Source organism: Nannobrachium achirus, assembly GCF_963921795.1.
Source record: "Nannobrachium achirus genome assembly, chromosome: 15".
Taxonomy (NCBI): Eukaryota; Metazoa; Chordata; class Actinopteri; order Myctophiformes; family Myctophidae; genus Nannobrachium; species Nannobrachium achirus.
In genome coordinates, this window is record NC_137822.1 from 49,799,343 (window position 1) to 49,821,174 (window position 21,832).

The 21,832-nt window shown below is 42.1% G+C and overlaps 1 protein-coding gene across 1 annotated transcript; it reads right to left on the reverse strand.

The window, feature by feature from the left end:
* Positions 1-1,267: 1,267 nt before the first annotated feature.
* On the reverse strand, positions 1,268-21,415 carry cfap53 (cilia and flagella associated protein 53; the record flags this gene model as incomplete). The annotated part of the gene is made up of 10 exons (XM_080743697.1): positions 1,268-1,305; positions 6,351-6,529; positions 7,873-7,975; positions 9,411-9,627; positions 11,499-11,717; positions 12,278-12,349; positions 14,314-14,545; positions 16,699-16,872; positions 19,962-20,194; positions 21,347-21,415. The coding sequence occupies 10 exons, from the start codon at positions 21,413-21,415 to the stop codon at positions 1,268-1,270; spliced, it is 1,536 nt and encodes a 511-aa protein (XP_080599823.1).
* Between the last annotated feature and the right edge of the window lie 417 nt (positions 21,416-21,832).

The window sequence follows — 21,832 nt, forward strand, 5'->3', positions numbered from 1 at the left end:
TAGCGTCTCAGTAAACTATAGGATCATAGAACGCAGAGAGACAGCGTAGCGTCTCAGTAAACTATAGGATCATAGAACGCAGAGAGACAGTGTAGCGTCTCAGTAAACTATAGGATCATAGAACGCAGAGAGACAGCGTAGCGTCTCAGTAAACTATAGGATCGTAGAACGCAGAGAGACAGCGTAGCGTCTCAGTAAACTATAGGATCGTAGAACGCAGAGAGACAGCGTAGCGTCTCAGTAAACTATAGGATCGTAGAACGCAGAGAGACAGCGTAGCGTCTCAGTAAACTATAGGATCATAGAACGCAGAGAGACAGCGTAGCGTCTCAGTAAACTATAGGATCATAGAATGCAGAGAGACAGTGTAGCGTCTCAGTAAACTATAGGATCATAGAACGCAGAGAGACAGCGTAGCGTCTCAGTAAACTATAGGATCATAGAATGCAGAGAGACAGCGTAGCGTCTCAGTAAACTATACGATCATAGAACGCAGAGAGACAGCGTAGCGTCTCAGTAAACTATAGGATCATAGAATGCAGAGAGACAGTGTAGCGTCTCAGTAAACTATAGGGTAAACTATAGGATCATAGAACGCAGAGAGACAGTGTAGCGTCTCAGTAAACTATAGGGTAAACTATAGGATCGTAGAACGCAGAGAGACAGTGTAGCGTCTCAGTAAACTATAGGATCATAGACTACAGAGAGACAGTGTAGTGTCTCAGTAAACTATAGGATCATAGAATGTCTCAGTAAACTATAGGATCATAGAATGCAGAGAGACAGCGTAGCGTCTCAGTAAACTATAGGATCATAGAACGCAGAGAGACAGCGTAGCGTCTCAGTAAACTATAGGATCATAGAACGCAGAGAGACAGCGTAGTCTAGTGTCATAGTAAACTATAGTATACCAACAATACAAAATCATAATCATAGAAAAGTAGATTTACCTTGCAGTATAGATCATAGTCAATCATGGTTGCCTGGATTCTTGTATAGTTCCTTTTTATTAGGGTTTTATTGTATCCTCCTCAGGTACAGAGGCCTAGATGTCATTCCAGTATAGTCTTAGAGTTAATTTATTAACAATACATTCATTGAATTAAATAACATTAAAACAAGCTGTTTCTAAGCCACAGGTGAGCTGACTGTGTGTACCTGACAGCCTTAAGTCAGTGTGAACCTTTCAGACTAGTCTGAACAAACACACAGTAATTAATGCACTGTGACGTAACGGTGGACCCTCCCAGCACCACTCCTTCTGCAACTATGAGCTGGCATTGTGTGGAAACACGCTGTAGCAGCCTGGAGAAGGAACACAACACAACACTCTGATCCTAATCCTCTTCACGACACCCCCCCATGAAAAGAGTTTGTGCCCATCAGGCAGGCATTGACACTAAGGCTTGCCCACCTGCCCCCGGCAGGTAAATAAAACGTCAGGGCAGGTGAAGTTGGCTTTCAGGTTGCCCGACAGGGCAAGTGCTCGTTTGAGAGGGGACGCAAATGTCTATAAACATAACACAAGATATCTGTCTAAACACCTGAACGTGGCCAGTGCGCTGTGTCTTCTGGTCTGTGGAATGTAAAATAAGAGCACTATTTACCTATAATCTGCTGTTTTTACTGTTGCTACATTTAAAAATATAAAATAACAAGTGTGAAACCATAGACATATTCAATCATAGCTAAAGTATTTGGTATTTGGATTTGGAGGTATTGAGGTGTGACATTTTATCGCACAGCCCCAGAAAGTAAAGAAATAAGTGTTAAATTGAGTGGTAATTAAAATCGTACCTATCATTTTATAATGGACGATTTGCTTTTCAGGCAAGTGGGCATGACCTTTGGGCAAGTAGAACATGTTCTGTACTTGCCCGATGGGCAAGTGCCTCTGAGACCTTAGTGTCAACCCCTGCATCAGGCCAGAGGCCAATTCTGATATCTTCACAAATTGGTACCACCCAAGGTGACCGTACGTTTTTCACATTTTTGTCTTCCTATTTTGGTATGATAACCCTTTCTGAGACCCAGCCAAATTGATGTTATCAGCCGCTAGAGTCTGTGTCCCATTAACTTTACATTACAGGAAAAAAAGCAAAAAGATAATCTGCTTTAAGTAGCATATGAGGGATCAAACTATAGGTTTTTTTTCATGATTCTGAATCCATTGCAAGCATCTGTTTTGCAAGAAAAACATTCCTTGGGCTAAAAAACGGCCCCACAAGACTATGGTTTGGTGATGAAAAGTGATGAGTCATCACTTTTCACACTTTTGTGGGGGCCGTTTTAGCCCAATGAATGTTTTTCTTGCTGGGCTTAGTGGTCAGAGTGACAGCAGACTGTTTATGAATCATGATCACATGATCAGACACGCCCTCAACACAGCTGTGATTTAACATGTGTTAACAGCTCTTATAAAGCCTCTATAGTCTATACCATACGTAATCCTTTAGTTAACAAACACCTCTTAAAGCATGCATACGTAATATTTAACAAACACACAGCGGACATGTTTTAACAGCTCTTATAAAGCCTCTATACGTAATCGTTTACTGTAGTTAACAAACACCTCTTAAAGCATGTTTTAACAGCTCTATAAAGCCGTAACCTAACAGTTAACAAACAGCCGTAAGTAAAGGAACAAACAGCCAACATGTTGTTTTAACACCTCTTAATGCCTGGGTTCACAAACTGAGGGTTGGGACCCCCAGGGGGTCCCCAGGTGAGCAGCGTTAATGTTAACATTGTGTTCTCACTCAACAGTAAACAACGGTAGTATAAGCATATAGTATACTATGTTTCTAATGTGTCAACTTAAGGACTTTTAAGGCCTTTTTAACACCAAATTGTCCACATCGTCAATTGTCAACAATGCCTGGCACTGAATACACTTTATGTTTTAAATGTGTTCTATGCTGTCCAAGCAAGGAATGAATATTAACCCCAAGTCAAGATAAGACCTGCAATGCTTTAAAATAGCAGATCTACAAGCTCACAGCTTGGCACCGAGTGAGTGCTGCGCTTATTATCTGCTATTAAAAAAAAACCCGATTCTATAAATGTCTTTTAAAGTTTTTTTGAAAAGCTCATATTTCTATCATCAGTCGTTCTCAAATGACATGTGTTTGGCGGCGGACCCCCATCTCAAAACATGTTGTTCCAGGGACCCCCAGTAGAGCAGAGATTTGACTTACAAAGGTTTGCTTTGAAAAATAATTATATACAAAGATTTGCACACGTTAGATTTTTCAAAAATAACAGATCTACAAGCTTGCAGCGTGGCACTCGGTGCTGCGCTGTGAGCTTGTAGATCTGCTATTTTATTTTATAGTTAAAGCATAAAACAATGGTTAAAATTATAGTGCGTAATAATGCGTTCCAGCCCAGGTCTAAATGGGTTAAGTACAGGGGCGTCAATTGGGTATGGCAGGGGTATGCAGCTGCCATACCCTGGGTCCAGGGGGGGAAAATAAAAGTTGTCTCTTTGTCTATCTGTGCTGGTTAATATGTTGTTAAATTACAGTAAAATAACTACAAATGCAAAATGTAACAAAATGGTCACTTTAACAAGGTATTATAATGATATTCTCCACACTTGTATTCTCCCCATCTTGACAGAATGGTATATTCCCAGGTTCCGCAGGTCAGCTGCACAGGTGCAATGCATTATTGTTAATTGTGGCACGTTTAGTTTATATTTGAACAACCGTTCCAGGCTGCCATATCCAGCCCAAGAAACCATAGGACCAGGGGAAAAAACATAGAATGTACTTCTTAAAATAAATGCATCACGCCTGTTGCTAAGGTATGGCAACATGACTGTAGCTTTTTCTGAACGCTGTTGTGAAGAAAAGAGAACTGAGCTCTCTGTCTACCCAGCAACCTCCCTTCCTACTCTCACCTATGGCCCACAGTAAGGCACATGCACATGTGTAACACCTGGGATTCGAACCAGGTCCCCCGCGTTAAAGTAAAACATCTTAACCACTGAGCCAAAGAGATGCTTCTATGGACTAAGGGAGATACAGAGTTTAGAGGCTTCAGGCTGAGGTCACTCTGTTACACATGCATAATGTTACTTTCACATCACATTCATAACAACCAGGTATCAGGCAAGAAAGAAAGAAAGAAAGAAAGAAAGAAAGAAATGCTTAAAATTAGCTATACCAGTGGTTCCCAAACCTTTTTTCGTCTCAGGGCACCCCATGAATATTTTTTTAATCCGAGGCACCCCTACATTATAATTTTCACTCCCAGCACCTTCGTTGTTGTCGGGTGGAAACCTTGTATGTTCAAAACCGTTCGTTTTGTATTTATCATCTATAAAATGTACTAAACGATCTACTAGATCGGCTGTTTTCACTAGTTTTGTGCGACAGTCTTGTATGATGAAGCAGGGCTTTGCTTTACCAAAACCTTCCTTCCTACTCTCACCTATGGCCCACGGTAAGGCTGGGCAATATATCGAAAATGTATCGATATGGAGGAAAATGTATCGATATGGAGGAAAATGTATCGATATTTTCTAGGATCTCCTTTTAGTCGACCTTGAACTGTACCATCATGAAACTGTACCTTTTCCTATGCAAACTTCTGATAAAGTCTTAAATCAATCAATCAAATGGGCTCAAGGCCAGAAAGTAGTTATTTTGCCACTCAGTAGGCGTTCCCGCATAACTGCAAAAAAAGCAGTCCATCTGTAACCAGGTGTGGTTATTTGAATAAAACCATTGTTGGAAAATGGAAATAAGGCATTTAATGTCTTTATTCTATGTGTACTGTACTGTGCAGTGTGCATGCATGGATATGATATTCATTATCTGGGTTAGGCAGGCAGTGGACCTGAAGCAGAAAACATTAAAAACTATATAATGCAATTGTTTTGACTAATATATTGTGAGACATATCGATATCGAGGTATTCAACAACGTTATCGAATATCGAGGGTTTTCCTGATATCACCCAGACTTATCGTGAAGTGTGGATCACGAGTCACGACCAAAAGAATAAGGTTGTGGATACGAGTGGACGAAATGAGTTTTCTCATTATTAATGAAATCAAGCCCTGCCGTTTGTGTGACTGTGTTTATTTATTTGACATGGACATCACTATCACATTGGACCAATCAGATGCATCGATTAAAGTGAATACAGCACAAGTGCTAGTTTTCATCACCTGTCTTTTCAAAAATACAATAATACTAGTCTAAAAAATAACAACAATATGTGTGTACCAAGGCATTCACCAAATATTCAAATATTCAAATATCAAAGTCACTATTAGACGTTGTTCACCGAAGTCGAATATTCGCTTTTTTATTTCTCTTTAAAAAATATATAGTTTATAAAGCTTGTAGGAAGTCATAAGAATGAGTTGTCAATGGTTCCCAAACCTTTTTAGGCAGTGACCCCCAAAATAAACATAATTTGAACTGGGGACCCCCATCCTGACAAGCACTTGGAATTGTAGGTATTACATTTAATGTGACTCGGTTCCGCAGATACATATTGTGAAAATAGCAGATCTACATGCTCACAACGCCGAGGCGTTGTGAGCATGTAGATCTGCTATTTTCACAACATTCGCCTCTTGCTTACTTAATATCTGACAGTTTGGCCAGTCCTGTCGAATATTTGACTATTCGAATACTTTGTGGTCGAATAATTCGAATACTAAAAATCCCTATTCGTGAATGCCCTAGTGTGTACTACCAATTCATTAACTAACATCACCAATATTTGACCCAATAGAGGCTGTCCGCATGCATAAAGTGAATGGCAAATCGAGATAGGACTTTCGCGCCGCGTTGTGAGCTTGTAGATCGGCCGTTTTCACTACTTCTTAGACATTTGTGTTCTTGGAATTTCTTTGATTATTCTTTGATTTCTTCATGAAATTACTGAAAGAAATCTTAAAATTTGGTTTTTAATTCATGAAAAATGCATATTTTTGGGGGGAAATGTTGACTGAAAATGTTTTGAAATAATAATAGTTAAAAAGTAATAGTAGGAAACCAAAAGAATGAAGGGACCCATAAAAATGGGTCCCGCCCCACCATTTGAGAAACAGTGTGGTAGAGTGTTTTTAAATGGGTCGACAGACAGACAGAGGGACGGGGCGTCTAAAGGGGTGGACAGACAGTGTGGTACTAGGTAGAGTGTTTAAATGGGTGGACAGACAGACAGAGGGACAAGGCGTCTAAAGGGGTGGACAGACAGACAGACGGACAGACAGACGGACGGGGCGTCTAAAGGGGTGGACAGACAGTGTGGTACTAGGTAGAGTGTTTAAATGGGTGGACAGACAGACAGACGGACGGGGCGTCTAAAGGGGTGGACAGACAGACTGCCAGAGGACCCCGGCAGGGCCAGGATGTCCTCCATCTTCTGGTGGTATTTCTCCTGGACCCCCAGGCCCTCCTGGTGCTCCCGGTCCCTGTGCAGGGCCTCAGCGTCCTGAAGGACCTGACGGTGCTTCATCTGGGCCAGAAGGTCCTGCTGGTAACCACGACACCTCTGCTGGAGACTGGAGGACAAGGACCAGGGTTAGAGACCAGTTAGAGACCAGTTAGAGACCAGTTAGAGACCAGGGTTAGAGACCAGTTAGAGACCAGTTAGAGACCAGGGTTAGAGACCAGTTAGAGACCAGTTAGAGACCAGTTAGAGACCAGTAGCCTGGCGGGGCCTGACGTCATACTGCGTTCACTCACTCATTCCTTCCCCAGTATAACGTCTGGCCTTCGGCCTATTGGCAGCTTGAAAAGTGGGCGGGAGTACTTGCCTTGACAGACAGACTCCTCTAACCAATCAGCGTAGCAAAACATCTCTCTCAAATAAACACGTCTTTTCATCGGATGAACTCCGCTAGCGCATCCCCCGTGTTCCTTTTTAATTGTTGTAATTGATTCCAACTCTGAAATAACTGCACTTATTGCTTGTTTTGAATGTTCTTCACAGGGGGAGGGGGTTTAACCCATTTAGACTGGGAACGCATTATTATGCATTATTTTGTGATTTAACCATTGAAAAATAGCAGATCTACAAGCTCACACCGCGGCACTCTGTGCCGCGCTGAGAGCTTGTATCCCTAACTCAAAATATTTAGTTCCAGGGACCCCCCAGAAGCAAAATTTGAGTTACAATAATGTTCGCTTAAAAAATACATATATTCAAAGATTTGCACACATTTTTAGATCTGCTATTTTTCAATAGCTAAAGTATAAAATAATGAAGGCCCCTCCACCTTGGGCCCTGGTAACTCAGTCCCACTCCCCTCCCACTTTTTTTTTTTTTTTTTTAAAGCTAAACGCCACTTTCACTTTCAATTATTCAACTCTTAATTACACCTGAAAACATCTGTAATCAACTCGACTAATCGAGGGCTTGAATAGTTGCATCAGATGTGCAATCTGGACTGACTAGAAGTTTGTTTGTGATTAGAGCAGTTAGAAACATGTTTAAGGAATGGTCAGAGAAGTTCAGAGAAGAGATTTTTGCTTTGTAGAAAAAAGGAAAAGGATATAAAACAATTGCAAAGACACTGAATGTTCCAAAAAGTAGGGTTTTGAGCTTCTAAGTCAAAGGAACAGTAAGTAAACTAATAAACCTAATTCTCAGAGAGGGTTGAATCATTTAACTGGTAAGACAGACAGCCTCTGTGGATAGCTTTAAAGGACAACTTTTTTTTTCTTCTTTTTTTTACAACGAGGGTTCATATTTTAGATTGTGTTTAGAGAAGAGAAAAGATGAGTGTTCAAATGTTTTGGTGATTTTAGATATTTTATTTTCCGGATGTTGGAAACTTGTGTATAAAATAATGAAGGCCCCTCCACCTTGGGCCCTGGTAACCCAGTCCCTCCCTGGACGTACCTTGTCCTCTGCTCCTGGTCCATCTCTCTGATCTCCTGGATGGTTCTGTTCATCTCATCCTTCTCTGCATCCTCCTGATGCTGCTGCTGGGTGTTCTGATCCACTGATACATACACACACACACACGCACGCACGCACACATAGTTATAGTTATCATATAGTTATATTTATAACAGTTACCTCTGTGTTGTAGCTGCAGCTGTCATGTCTCCATAACCTCCCTCATCAGTCTATTATATATATATATATATATATATATATATATATATATATATATATATAGAGAGATATATATATATATATATATATATATATATATATATATATATATATATATATAGATATTATATTTATAACAGTTACCTCTATGTTGTAGCTGTAACTGTCGTGTCTCCATAACCTCCCTCATCAGTCTATTACATATTATTATATTTATAACAGTTACCTCTATGTTGTAGCTGTAACTGTCGTGTCTCCATAACCTCCCTCATCAGTCTATTACATATTATTATATTTATAACAGTTACCTCTATGTTGTAGCTGTAACTGTCGTGTCTCCATCACCTCCCTCATCAGTCAATTACATATTATTATATTTATAACAGTTACCTCTATTGTACAAAATCCCCACACACTCTGGCCAGGAGTGGGTGGGGTTGGACTATGTTGCTCTTATCACTGCACTCAGTCATGGGTGTGGTCCTGTAATTAGCCAAAGTTGGAACACCTGTGTTGAGCCTATATAGACTCAGGTGGCACTGCACACCAAACATTTGATCTGAAAGCCTAACAAGAGCTCCATGTCTGTGCCCTGAATCCTGATGCGTTAATGTAAGTTTTCTGTTGCTTGCATGTGCCTTATTTAAGAGTCTGTGTAATGTTATATTTATGAAGTGTTGAAGATCCCGTAGTCTTGTATATATTTGTATAATGAAGTTTAATGCTATTTGGGTGACTTGTTCATGTAATGCTGGGTGATTTGTTCCTGTAATGTTTGTATGGTTTTGTTCCTGTAATGTTTGTATGGTTTTGTTCCTGTAATGTTTATGTTAAGTTAGTTATCTCCTAATTATTTATGCCTAAGTTTAGTCTGTTACTGATATTGTGTTTCCATTCTGTTTAGTCAAACCATCATCGTCATCACCACCACCATCATCATGTCATGTTCCCCCATAACTGCATTGAGTCAATAAAACTCCATTTTAACACCACTACCAGTCTGGTCCTGATGCTCTGACCGGCATCCTGGGGAGGAGTTATGAGTATAGTTGTGAACAATCCATTGAGCTATTTTACATCTATGTTGTAGCTGTAACTGTCGTGTCTCCATCACCTCCCTCATCAGTCTATTACATATTATTATATTTATAACAGTTACCTCTATGTTGTAGCTGTAACTGTCGTGTCTCCATAACCTCCCTCATCAGTCTATTACATATTATTATATTTATAACAGTTACCTCTATGTTGTAGCTAACTGTCGTGTCTCCATAACATCCTTCATCAGTCTATTACATATTATTATATTTATTAATTACCTCTATGTTGTAGCTGTAACTGTCGTGTCTCCATCACCTCCCTCATCAGTCTACTCCTGGCCTGTGCTTCCAGATGTTTCTCCTGTTCTCTCTGCTTCCAGATGTTGTTGAGTTGTTCTCCTATGAAGATGTTCTCCTCCTCCTCGGTCCTCCTCTGCTCCTCCCTCTGCTGCTGGAGGAACTGACGGTACCGCAGCTGCTCCTGCTGCAGCTGGAGCTGCTCACGCACGCACACACAGGGGCGTCACAAGGGGTAGGAAAGTGGGACTGAGTTACCAGGGCCCAAGGTGGAGGGGCCCTAATAACTTTATCTATTGAAAAATAGCAGATATACAAGCTCACAGCGCGGCACCGAGTGCCGTTGTGAAAATGTGTGAAAATCTTTGAATATTATGTATTTTTTAAGCGAACATTTCTAACTCAAATTTTGCTTCTGGGGGGGTCCCTGGAACTCAATATTTTGAGATCGGGGTCCGTGGCCAAATACATATCATCTTGGGGGTCCTTGACATAGGTTTCTTGCACACAATTTCACGATTTTTCAAAAATAGCAGATCTACAAGCTCGCAGCGCGGCACTCGGTGCCGCGCTGTGAGCTTGTATATCTGCTATTTTTCAATAGTTAACATTCATGGGGGGCCCGCAGTGAATCCTTGTACCCAGGGCCCAGCATTTGGTGTGACGCCCCTGCACACACATGAAGCCAAGTAACCCCTTCCCCTGACTACATCTTTTTTCTTAGAAAGATCAAATGTCCAGTTCCATTGCCAAAATGTTCAAAATGAAACAGCACAATGGTAAATAAACATTGCTTTCTATTCAATAACAGTTGTACTAGTCGAGGTATTGATGTCATTTGGTTTAACAATTTACAGATGAGCTTGGTTTTTCATCAGGTTCACGGGGGCTTGGCTATGGAACAGTCATATTACAATTTCATCAAAGTCTACTTCAATCAATCAATTTAAATAAAAGTGTCTGCTAAATGCCTAAAGCTTAGAAGTTCCAAGAGAACTCATACAAATCCACATAGTTTCCCACTCACACACCCACATCATACACTTTGCACCCACACTTTTTCTTTTATAAATGTATTTGTTCTTTTCATATTGTATATTTATTAGTTGCATTATTTATGTTGCTATGTTGTTTTTTATTTCTATGATTCTGTATTTGATTGCTGTTAAATTAGGTGAGATTTGCCTTATAAACCCAACAGGGTTTTCTAAAATCTCATCACAAAGTTGGATAGTAATGGAGTGTCTTTAGACTATGACTTAGATGAAGGATGATTACAGTAACGATGTGTCTTTAAACTATGACTTAGACATAGGATGATAACAGTAATGATGTGTCTTTAGACTATGACTTGGATCTAGGATGATAACAGTAACAATGTGTCTTTAGACTATGACCTGGATCTAGGATGATAACAGTAAGGATGAGTCTTTAGACTATGACTTGGATCTAGGATGATAACAGTAATGTGTCTTTAGACTATGACCTGGATCTAGGATGATAACCAGGGACGTGCTGGCCATTGGGAAAAGCGGGACAACTCCCGAACGGCCGGTTCATTCCCAGTCGGTCCAGGCCGGCCATTAGGAAAAAAATAAAAATAAAATGTCGGCCTTCGTTCCATTTTGGGGGCTGGGCGGCCAACAAAGTAAATCTTCACTGTCAGGCAGAAACCTTGTATCTCCAAGTTTCAAATGTATACATTTCTTTCGCAAAGCAAAGCCCTACTTCATCATACAAGGCCGATGCACAAAAGTAGTGAAAACAGCAGATCTACAAGCACACAACGCCTCGCACCGCGAGGCGTTGTGTGCTTGTAGATCGGCTGTTTTCACTAGTTTAAATAATTTTTAAAATGATAAATACAAAACAAACGGTTTTGGAAATACAAGGTTTCCACCCCACAACGACGAAATATAACTCATGTACAGTAATCTTTGAGTAGCAGCAGCAGTGCTATAGAGAGAGATCTCTCTCTACAGCACGCAATGAGGGCCTCTCCAACTCTTTGTCCCGGGCTGAATCAAGGGCCCAGCACGTCCCTGATGATAACAGTAATGATGCAGTCACCTTGTTGATCTTGGCCTGCTGCAGCTCGTCGGTGTCCTCAGAGATCAGCTGCTGGAGGAGACACATGTCCAGGTCCAGGTTGTCCTGTCTCTCTCTGGACAGACGCTGTGTCTTCACACGCAGACATCTGTCCAGCTGCCTGCGACGTCCCTGCTGCTCCTTCTGCTTCTGGAGGACAGCCTGTTGATGCTCCGCCCGCAGCGCCTCTGTGTGCTCACTCTGATGACACAATGCACAATATATTGAATATGGCATTATATGATATATTATTTCAATAAATACCCTTTGTTTAGCGGTTTTCTTATTTTTTTTCACAAGAGCAAAGGTTTTATGGCCATAATTCACCAGGAATCCATGGATGGCTTAATAATTGAGATTAAAGACTACAACTTGTTCAAAATACGGCAGCCAGAGTTTTAACTAAACCTAAGATAAGAGAACATATTACTCCAGTTTTAGCGTCGCTACACTGGCTCCCGGTTGTTTTTAGGATTGATTCAAACATTATTTAACTTGTTTATAAAGCTTTCAATGGTCTGGCACCTTCGTATCTCTATTACTGCCTGTCTAGATACGTTCCAACCCACCCTCAGGTCTTCTAGTGCAGACCTGCTCCATGTGCAGAAGATCGTTTCTAGTTTCTGTGTTATGAGTGTCATTTTGCAACAGTTGTAGTTCATTTTGCAGCAGTTGTAGTTTCTGTGATGTGTCATTTTGCATTAGTTGTAGTTCATTTTGCAGCAGTTGTAGTTCATTTTGCAGCAGTTGTAGTTCCTCACCAGCAGTCGTGCCTCCTCCTCTTTAAGCATCTTGGCCTCCAGTCTCTGCTGCTCCACCTCCTCCACCTGGAGCTGCAGAGAGGAGAATAAAATGGTTATTTACTCACATTTTAGTCCTCTGAAATGTTTGGTTGATTTTGTCAAGAAAATGTATCTTGGCGGGTTCCTTGATGGAGTCGTAATGGCTGATTTAAACACTTGGTTGCATGCTGAAAATAGACGATCTACAAGCTCACAACGTTATATCAGAGCACAACATCCGAGCACAACCAAACATAAAACATTATTTTAGTTCTACTGGATCTCTGCTCCACTAGTCCCTCCCTGACATTTTTGTCTACCGTAGTTTTTATTTGTTGACTAAATTGTCAATATATTTAGTTTGTTTATTTGGGTTCCTTCCCCGTCTCTCCAGTGGCGTCAGTTCATCAAAAGCTAGGGTATGGTAAAGATGGGAGTCCTCATGGAAAAGAGGCATTACATTTTGTACAACACGGTTTTATTGTGAAAATAGCAGATCTACATGCTCACAACGCCTCACAGCGCAAGGCGTTGTGAGCATGTAGATCTGCTATTTTCACAATCTCTGAAAAAAAAAGAGTTTTGTCAGTTTTTTACACAGGTTTCTACAGTTTCTTGGGCTGGATATGGCAGCCTGGAACGGTTGTTCAAGTGCAGCTAAACTTGGCATGTTAGTAAACGTGCCACAATGAAATAATGCATTGCTCCTGTGCAGCTGACCTGCGGAACCTGGGAATATACCATTCTGTCAAGATGGGGAGAATATGACTATAATAACTTGTTAAAGTGACCATTTTGTTACATTTTGCATTTGTAGTTATTTTACTGTAATTTAACAACATAATAACCAGCACAGATAGACAAAGAGACATTCATGGATTTATATTTAAAAGTAACTTTTATTTTCTCCCCTGGACCCAGGGTATGGCAGCTGCATACCCCTGGACCCCCCTGGACCCAGGGTATGGCAGCTGCATACCCCTGGACCCCCCTGGACCCAGGGTATGGCAGCTGCATACCCCTGGACCCCCCTGGACCCAGGGTATGGCGGCTGCATACCCCTGCCATACCCAATTGACGCCTGTCACTCCTCGTCTCTCTCTCCCTGTTTCCTGTCTATCTCCAAAGTGTGCTATCAATAAAGGCAGAGAACGAGAGAAGCCCCCAAAATATCTTACTAAAGGTCTTTGCACACTTCTGCATTTTTCGGGCCGTATATCGGAGTGAATTTCGGAGCGCGTGAATAAAGAAATCAACCTCGCGTTATGTCAATCACGTTTGCACACTGCCGCCCGTTTCGTATTCATTTTCGGACCAGGGTTGATTTTTTTCTGATTTTAGCAGCTGTTGCACTGAGTCCCTTGCTCTCTCTCTCTCTTTCTTCTCTCTCTCCCTGGCTTTTGGATTTCGGATTTCCAAAACGCAACGAAAACACGCAGTGCAGTGTGCAACCAGCTTAACTCTCAAATATAGGAACGCGCCCGAGTCGCGTTAGATTGGAACCACTTTAATCATTATTTTATGCTTTAACTATTGAAAAATAGCAGATATACAAGCTCACAGCACGGCACCGAGTGCCGCGCTGCGAGCTTGTAGATCTGCTATTTTTGAAAAATATTAAAAATGTGTGCAAGTCTTTCAATATCTTTGACCTGATCTTTGTCCCGACTTCTAAATCCTTCTTCTGAATCAGCTGTTCTTAAACTTTTTTATGTCAAGGACCCCCAAAATTACATTTATTCGGCCGCAGACCCCCATCTAAAAATATGTTGTTCCAGGGACCCCCCAGAAGCAGAGATTTGAGTTACAAAAGTCTGCTTTGAAAAATATATATTGAAAAACGTGCACACATTTTCACGATAAAAAAAATATAGCAGATCTACAAGCTCGCAGCGCGGCACTCGGTGCCGCGCTGTGAGCTTGTATATCTGCTATTCTTCACTGGTTAAAGCAGTCAATAATCGTAGGCCTAAATGGGTTAACTAAAAAACTAAACGTTAAATACAAAACCAGACCTTGAGTTGCAGGTTGACCTCCTGGTTGCTCCTCCTCTGCCTCCTCTCCTCCTCCTCCTGCCTCTCCTCCTTGGCCCGTCGGTCCTCCTCCCACAGCGCAGCGAACAGCGCCTCCTCTGTCTGCCGCTGGCGCTGCGCCTCCCGCACGCTCTGCAGCTGAGCGCTGCGCTCCGCACACACCTGGTCCTGACGGCGGCGGGTCTGCGTCGCACGCAGCTCCTCACTCTGCTCCCTGAGGAGGGGAAAAAAAAACGCCAATGTTTGAGTTCGTTTTTATCACACGATCTTTGTAATTGTTTTCTCCCAGTGTCAATTCACTCTTTGTCAAGTCCCACCCGCCACCCCATGTCGCTCTGTTTCTAGGTGGGACAGTAAAGCCAGGGCAGACTATTTTTATAATGGAAGTGTATGAAAAGAAATCATAGCCTCATTATTGCTATTTAAAGTACCAAAAGAAAAACATCTACCTGATATTATTAAAAAAGGAACAAAACAGTACAGTAGTTACATTGCAAGACAGGGGTTTTCCCCCGAACATACTTGTTTTAATTAGTTTAATCCTCTGAAACAGGCAGAGGGCATAGAGAGAGAGAGAGAGAGAGAGAGAGAGAGAGAGAGAGAGAGAGAGAGAGAGAGAGAGAGAGAGCAGTGCATCTTTTTTATACCTCGCAATGACCAGGAAGTTGTGGAACTATAATCTCGCCCTCAACATAAAATGTATTTTAATTGTAATTCTGCCCATTTAAAAATCGAATCTCTTAGTTACATCGATATCGTTCATGTGAACTAGTTTGTTGAAGCTTATTCATATACTTATCGAAATCGCTATGACCGCTAAGCGCCGTACCACATCGTGGCCATACCAAGCATCACTGCACAATGCAGTGTCTAGCAGGAGACGTCTATGCAAGACTAGTAATCCACATAGCGATTTATTTTATCATTTCAACAGATATCCACTGTGTATTCACTCCATTTTGTTCCAAAATGTTCCTATTTATCATGACAAAGCAAAAAATTAAATAAAAAATATAAATAAATATAAATTTAAAACTACACTCTCTCCATTAATATTAACTAGACCTTAACCGTTCGAAGATATGTGCTCCAAAATATGTCAAACGCACCCGGTGAAAGTGTGTGAGAGAGAGAGAGAGAGAGAGAGAGAGAGAGAGAAACATTCCTAACTGTGAGAGAAAGGGGTGTGTGTGTGTGGGGCTACAGATCCCATGGCCTGGAGGAACGGACCGTAACCCTGGCAACAGACAGCAGAGTTCAACAGAAGTGGTTAAGAAAACGCCAAAAAACTGCTTTAATTTGGGAAAAATGAAATTCGGGCTCCGTCAGTGTTGGTATAATGCTAATGGCCAATACCATGTGAACTTTGGGATCAGTTGCTGAAGCGAGTGAATAGATAAACGTAGATAAGCGTGAGCGTTAGAGCGTTAGAGCGTGAGCGTTAGAGCGTTAGAGCGTGAGTTTGCTCCTTTATTAGTAGGATGGTAGAATGTGGACTTTGTCCCACTGCATAACTCCGCCCCCGGTAGCAAAAGAGAATGATCTTTCTGGTTGGCCAGTCAGGGACCAATCAGAAGGCTGACAAATTGTTTCCCATACAGTGGGTCGGGACCCAGAGTTTTGTGAGTATAGTAAATATCCCCCTTGTTGTGCCCGGTGGGCGGTGGTCCAGACTCCCAGCCAGCCCTAATGCCCATATATGGTGTTCCGTGTCCTGGCCAGTAGCCTATGTGACGTCAGTACTATATGATGTCAGAGTACTGTGGACAGACAGACAGACAGACAGACAGACAGTCTGTAAATCAATAGTTAAAGCTATACTGTGTAAGTTGCTCAACCAGTGGTCAGTAGCTCTATAGCAAACCTCGGTCGCGTCCGCGTCTTTCGGCCGTTTTCGCCGTGTGATTGGCCGGTAGTGATGATGACGCAATTTTGACGCGAAATTCTCCCCCCCTCACGGCTCATAGAAAACATATAAAGAGAAGGCTTTTGAAGCTGAAAATAACGGAGTGGGTGTTCTAAAACTTTAGCGATTTAACAGTTAGGACAATTTTAAGATTTGTTTTATAAAAAAAGTTACATGGTATAACTTTAAGATAAGAATAATAATAGTAACTAGAGATACCGTTCCTCAGAAACAGTGTGGGCTCGCTCGTGAGTCGTGACTATATTCTGCAGTGTGCTAACTGTCATGTGAAGCTCAACCAATACCCCAGCTAACACCACTCCCAGATTTTCCGCACCTCATTGGCTGAGGGCCCTGCCTTTGTACTGTCTGCGACGGAACTCACTCTATAAATAATGAAGATAACATATTGTTCTCGCCTTTCAGGCGAGTCCACAATAATACAATACTAATAATCCTACCTGTAGAGCTGCCCCATCTTGTCCTCCACCAGCTGCAGTCTCTCTCTCTCTCTCTTGTCCTTCAGAGTCCTAGCTCTCTCTCTCATTCTCTCCTGTCTCTCCATCACAGTCTGCTGCTTGTTCTCCAGCTCTGTCTGGAGCCCCGCCTCCTCTGCCTGCAGCATGGAGCGCAGTCTGGAAGGGGTTAAATATTATTACGTTATATTAACTTAATATTCTATCTGTCTGTAGCATGGAAGGGGTTAAATATTATTACCTTATATTAACTTAATATTCTATCTGTCTGTAGCATGGAAGGGGTTAAATATTATTACCTTATATTAACTTAATATTCAGTAGCGAAGTGTGATGTCACTTCCGTGAAATGGCGTGAAATGTTGCCCTCTACGGGGTTCATGCTGGTATTGTTTTGTATTCAAATCGCCATTGGGGATTTTGCGATCACCGCATATAAGAACTGTGTTAAAAATATAAACACACCATGCTCTCGGATTGACCCAAATGGATATGAAGCATCGACTAAGGTGGAAATGTACAGATTTACCCAAAGAGTAACACAATAAACGCTAGAAACGAGTTACAACAGGCTCTATCAGATATGAATGAATATCATAAACTATGCAGAACCCCCCCGCTGAAAGAAATGCGCACATGGTGTGTTTATATTTTTAACACAGTCCTTATATGCGAGGAACGCAGAATCTCCAATGGCGATTTGAGTACAAAACAATACCAGCATGAACCCCCCAGAGGGCGACATTACGCACAAATGACGACATGGCTTTGTTTCTCTATTCTATCTGTCTGTAGCCTGGAAGGGGTAAAATATTATTACGTTATATTAAAGGAGCTATAGTCAACTTTTTCTTGAAAAACGGATGCTAAAATAAAAATAGTGTTTCGAAGATATTTTATAGAAATTAAGCTTCATATGTGTTTCTTTTCAAAAATGACCACAAAAAGCTTATATGGATTCCATATAAAAGAATAGAAGAGGAATGTAAACAAAGTCAGCCAGACAACGGCCAAAATGAAAAAGTTGACTAAAGCTCCTTTAACTTAATATTCTATCCCCCCTACCCTTAGCCCTTTGTCCCTTTGTCTCCCCTATCCTGTACATGTAGTGTTTTTATAACTGTGATATTATTGAATGTTTTCTTTGCTTGCTATTTATTATGTTTATGAATTTCAATGTACTTCCAATGTAAAAAAGACAGTAAAAGGTCACATTTGGTATGTTCCTTTTAGGCAGGGTGTTTAACTGTACTTGTACTGAACTACATTTATATTGTATTGACTATATTTGTTCTGTTCTCCATTTTTGTCTAATAAAATAATCAATCAATCAATCAATATGTATATCAGTGACTTTATAGATATTTCAGTCACACACACATTCATTACATTCACCCATTCACACACACATTCATTACATTCACCCATTCACACACACATTCACACAGTGATGTCAGAGGAAACCATGCTTGGCACCAACCTGCTCATCAGGAGCAGTTAGGGGTTCAGAGTCTTGATAATTAACACCAACCTGCTCATCAGGAGCAGTTAGGGGTTCAGAGTCTTGATAATTAACACCAACCTGCTCATCAGCAGCAGTTAGGGGTTCAGAGTCTTGATAATTAACACCAACCTGCTCATCAGGAGCAGTTAGGGGTTCAGAGTCTTGATAATTAACACCAACCTGCTCATCAGAAGCAGTTAGGGGTTCAGAGTCTTGATAATTAACACCAACCTGCTCATCAGGAGCAGTTAGGGGTTCAGAGTCTTGATAATTAACACCAACCTGCTCATCAGGAGCAGTTAGGGGTTCAGAGTCTTGATAATTAACACCAACCTGCTCATCAGGAGCAGTTAGGGGTTCAGAGTCTTGATAATTAACACCAACCTGCTCATCAGGAGCAGTTAGGGGTTCAGAGTCTTGATAATTAACACCAACCTGCTCATCAGGAGCAGTTAGGGGTTCAGAGTCTTGCTCAAGGACTCTTCCACACTGACTCTGGGGGAGCCCGGGATCCAACTGGGAACCCTCTGTGTTCTAATGACGGTTTCTCTACCCCTGAGCCACTGCCGCCCTTTGTCCACAGTGGACCTCATCTCACTGACCTGTCCTGAGTGGACACTCCAGGACCCCCTGGGTGTGTCTGTCCACTAACCCAGTGGTCCTCAACCTTTTCAGGTCACGACCCCCATATTTTAACTGCGGACCCCCCACTCTGACGAGCACTAAGAGTTGAGGCATTACATTTTGTACGGTTCTATTGTGAAAATAGCAGATCTACATGCTCAAAACGCCTCGCATTCCACAGTAGATCTGCTATTTTCACAATTTCTGCCTCTAATATATTTGACAATTTGGCCAATGTTTAATTTCTCATTTTAGAGGTATTAAAAAGTCCTTAAATTGTCACTTTAGAAATGTGCAGATACCCTCTATACACTTAAACTTTATGTTGGTTTGTTTACTGTTGAGAGAGAAAACAATGTTTCACATTAAGTTAATCATCTGGGGACCCCCCCCCCCCCCCCAGAATAATTTGGGGACCCCGACCCACAGGTTGAGAACCACTGCGCTGACCTGTCCCTCCTAGCCTCTGTGGCTCGTCTGCAAATGGCTAGACTCCAGTATCTCAGCCCCTACCAGCGCTCAACATCAGTCAAAATAAACTAAACTATTCACTAGTACTCACCAAACCAAAGGTAGTTTTGCGTTGTTGAAAGTCTATTCTCCGCGGTGGTGAGCCCCTCAGCACCCCACCTACTCTGTAAAATACACTATTGTTGTCATGAAATAAAGTGCATCCAACTCGACCGCCGCTTATTTCCGGGTTGTGAACCATTGTATCTGCGGTGGCCGCTTGGTGTCTCGAGGTGGGTGCGTTTTATTTCATGACATAAATAATGTATTTTACAGAGTAGGTGGGGTAATGAGGGGTTCACCACCGCGGAGAATAGACTTTCAACAACGCAAAACTACCTTTGGTTTGGTGAGTAGTGAAACAGTTTTGTTTATTTTGACCGAAGTTGAGCGCTCGGATGGGCTGAGATACTAGCCTGCTTCCAGACCAGAGACCCCGCCCACTCTCAGAGTGGACTCTTTCTCTGTCCGTAAGCGTGAGCTGAGTCTGAAATCAGGCTACTGAGATACTGGAGTCTAGCCATTTCCCGACGGGTCTGTCAGAGCGTCACCGGGAGGTGACGCGATGGACCAGAGCTACAGGACCCCCTGGGTCTGTCGTTCCACTAACCTGTCCCTCCTGTCCTGGACAGAGGTCTCCAGGACCCCCAGGACCCCCTGGGTGTGTCGCTCCACCGTCTCCCTGATGAACCTCCTCTTGGTGCTCTGTTCCCAGGTGTTCTTCAGCTCCCAGCCCTGCTGCTTCCTGCAGAACTCTGACCCCTGCTGGCGACTCTCCTCATGACGCCTCCTCTCCTGGAACAGCTGGTCCGGGGGGGCTCTGGAGGACGGGACCCTCGCTCTCTGATTGACATGAAAAATAATATATGTTATATATATATATATATATATATATTTTTTTTTTTTTTCTTTTTACTTTTTAACCATCATCATTTTATACTTTCATTGGGAGTTCCATTAACATCTGTTACACTCTCAGAGTCACAGAGCTGTAAGGGTCCATTTGGTTCCATTTGGTTCCTCTGTGACTCTGAGAGTGTACAAATGGAACCATATGGACCCTTACAGGTCTGTAACTCTGAGAGTGTACAAATAGAACCAAATGGACCCTTACGGCTCTGTGATTCTGAGAGTGTACAAATGGAACCAAATGGACCCTTACAGCTCTGTGACTCTGAGAGTGTACAAATGGAACCAAATGGACCCTTACAGCTCTGTGACTCTGAGAGTGTACAAATGGAACCAAATGGACCCTTACAGCTCTGTGACTCTGAGAGTGTACAAATGGAACCAAATGGACCCTTACAGCTCTGTAACTCTGAGTGTACAAATGGAACCAAATGGACCCTTACAGCTCTGTGACTCTGAGAGTGTACAAATGGAACCAAATGGACCCTTACAGGTCTGTGACTCTGAGAGTGTACAAATGGAACAAAATGGACCCTTACAGCTGACTCTGAGAGTGTACAAATGGAACCAAATGGACCCTTACAGCTCTGTGACTCTGAGAGTGTACAAATGGAACCAAATGGACCCTTACAGCTCTGTAACTCTGAGAGTGTACAAATGGAACCAAATGGACCCTTACAGCTCTGTGACTCTGAGAGTGTACAAATGGAACAAAATGGACCCTTACAGCTGACTCTGAGAGTGTACAAATGGAACCAAATGGACCCTTACGGCTCTGTGACTCTGAGAGTGAAATAGAACCAAATGGACCCTTACAGCTCTGTAACTCTGAGAGTGTACAAATGGAACCAAATGGACCCTTACAGCTCCTTGACTCTGAGAGTGTACAAATGGAACCAAATGGACCCTTACGGCTCTGTGACTCTGAGAGTGTACAAATGGAACCAAATGGACCCTTACAGCTCTGTGACTCTGTCAGTTATTGTGGTTCCTTGAAATGACAAAGATTGACAACAACTGCACTAAATGAAGTCTCTCAATATAAAGTGTAATAAAACATGTTTATTTCTCCATAATTCAACTCACCACGGCTCCAGAGTGAGGCGTTGGTCCGATGAATTCCTTGGGAGGTTTAATCTTCTGATAAGAACACATTTCTGATGACTGGTAGATTAATTCAGATAACACTGGTCAAGATGGTGACGCTGGGAGGGCAACGCTTTGAGGTTGCTATGGCAACCACCAAACAAGGACTGAACGCAGGGAAGCGTCACATGGGTTTACATAACTCGGCGTTTGTCTCCCTCCAGTGGACAAAGTCAACATTGCAACTAGGTATGATTTGATTGATTCAAGACTTTATTATCAAGTTCTCAGTAAAAGCACAGTTCAGTTTAGATCAGATTAAAGCTCTACTAACTGCATTTAGACCCAAGCAAGCACCATGGCAGGGGTTTTCAAAGTGGGTGACGTGATGGGGCACCCTGGGGTGCCGTGACGGCAGTCCAGGGGTGCTGCGCCGCGAGATCATTTGATAATATTTGGAATTTATTTGGACACTTGAAAAAAATA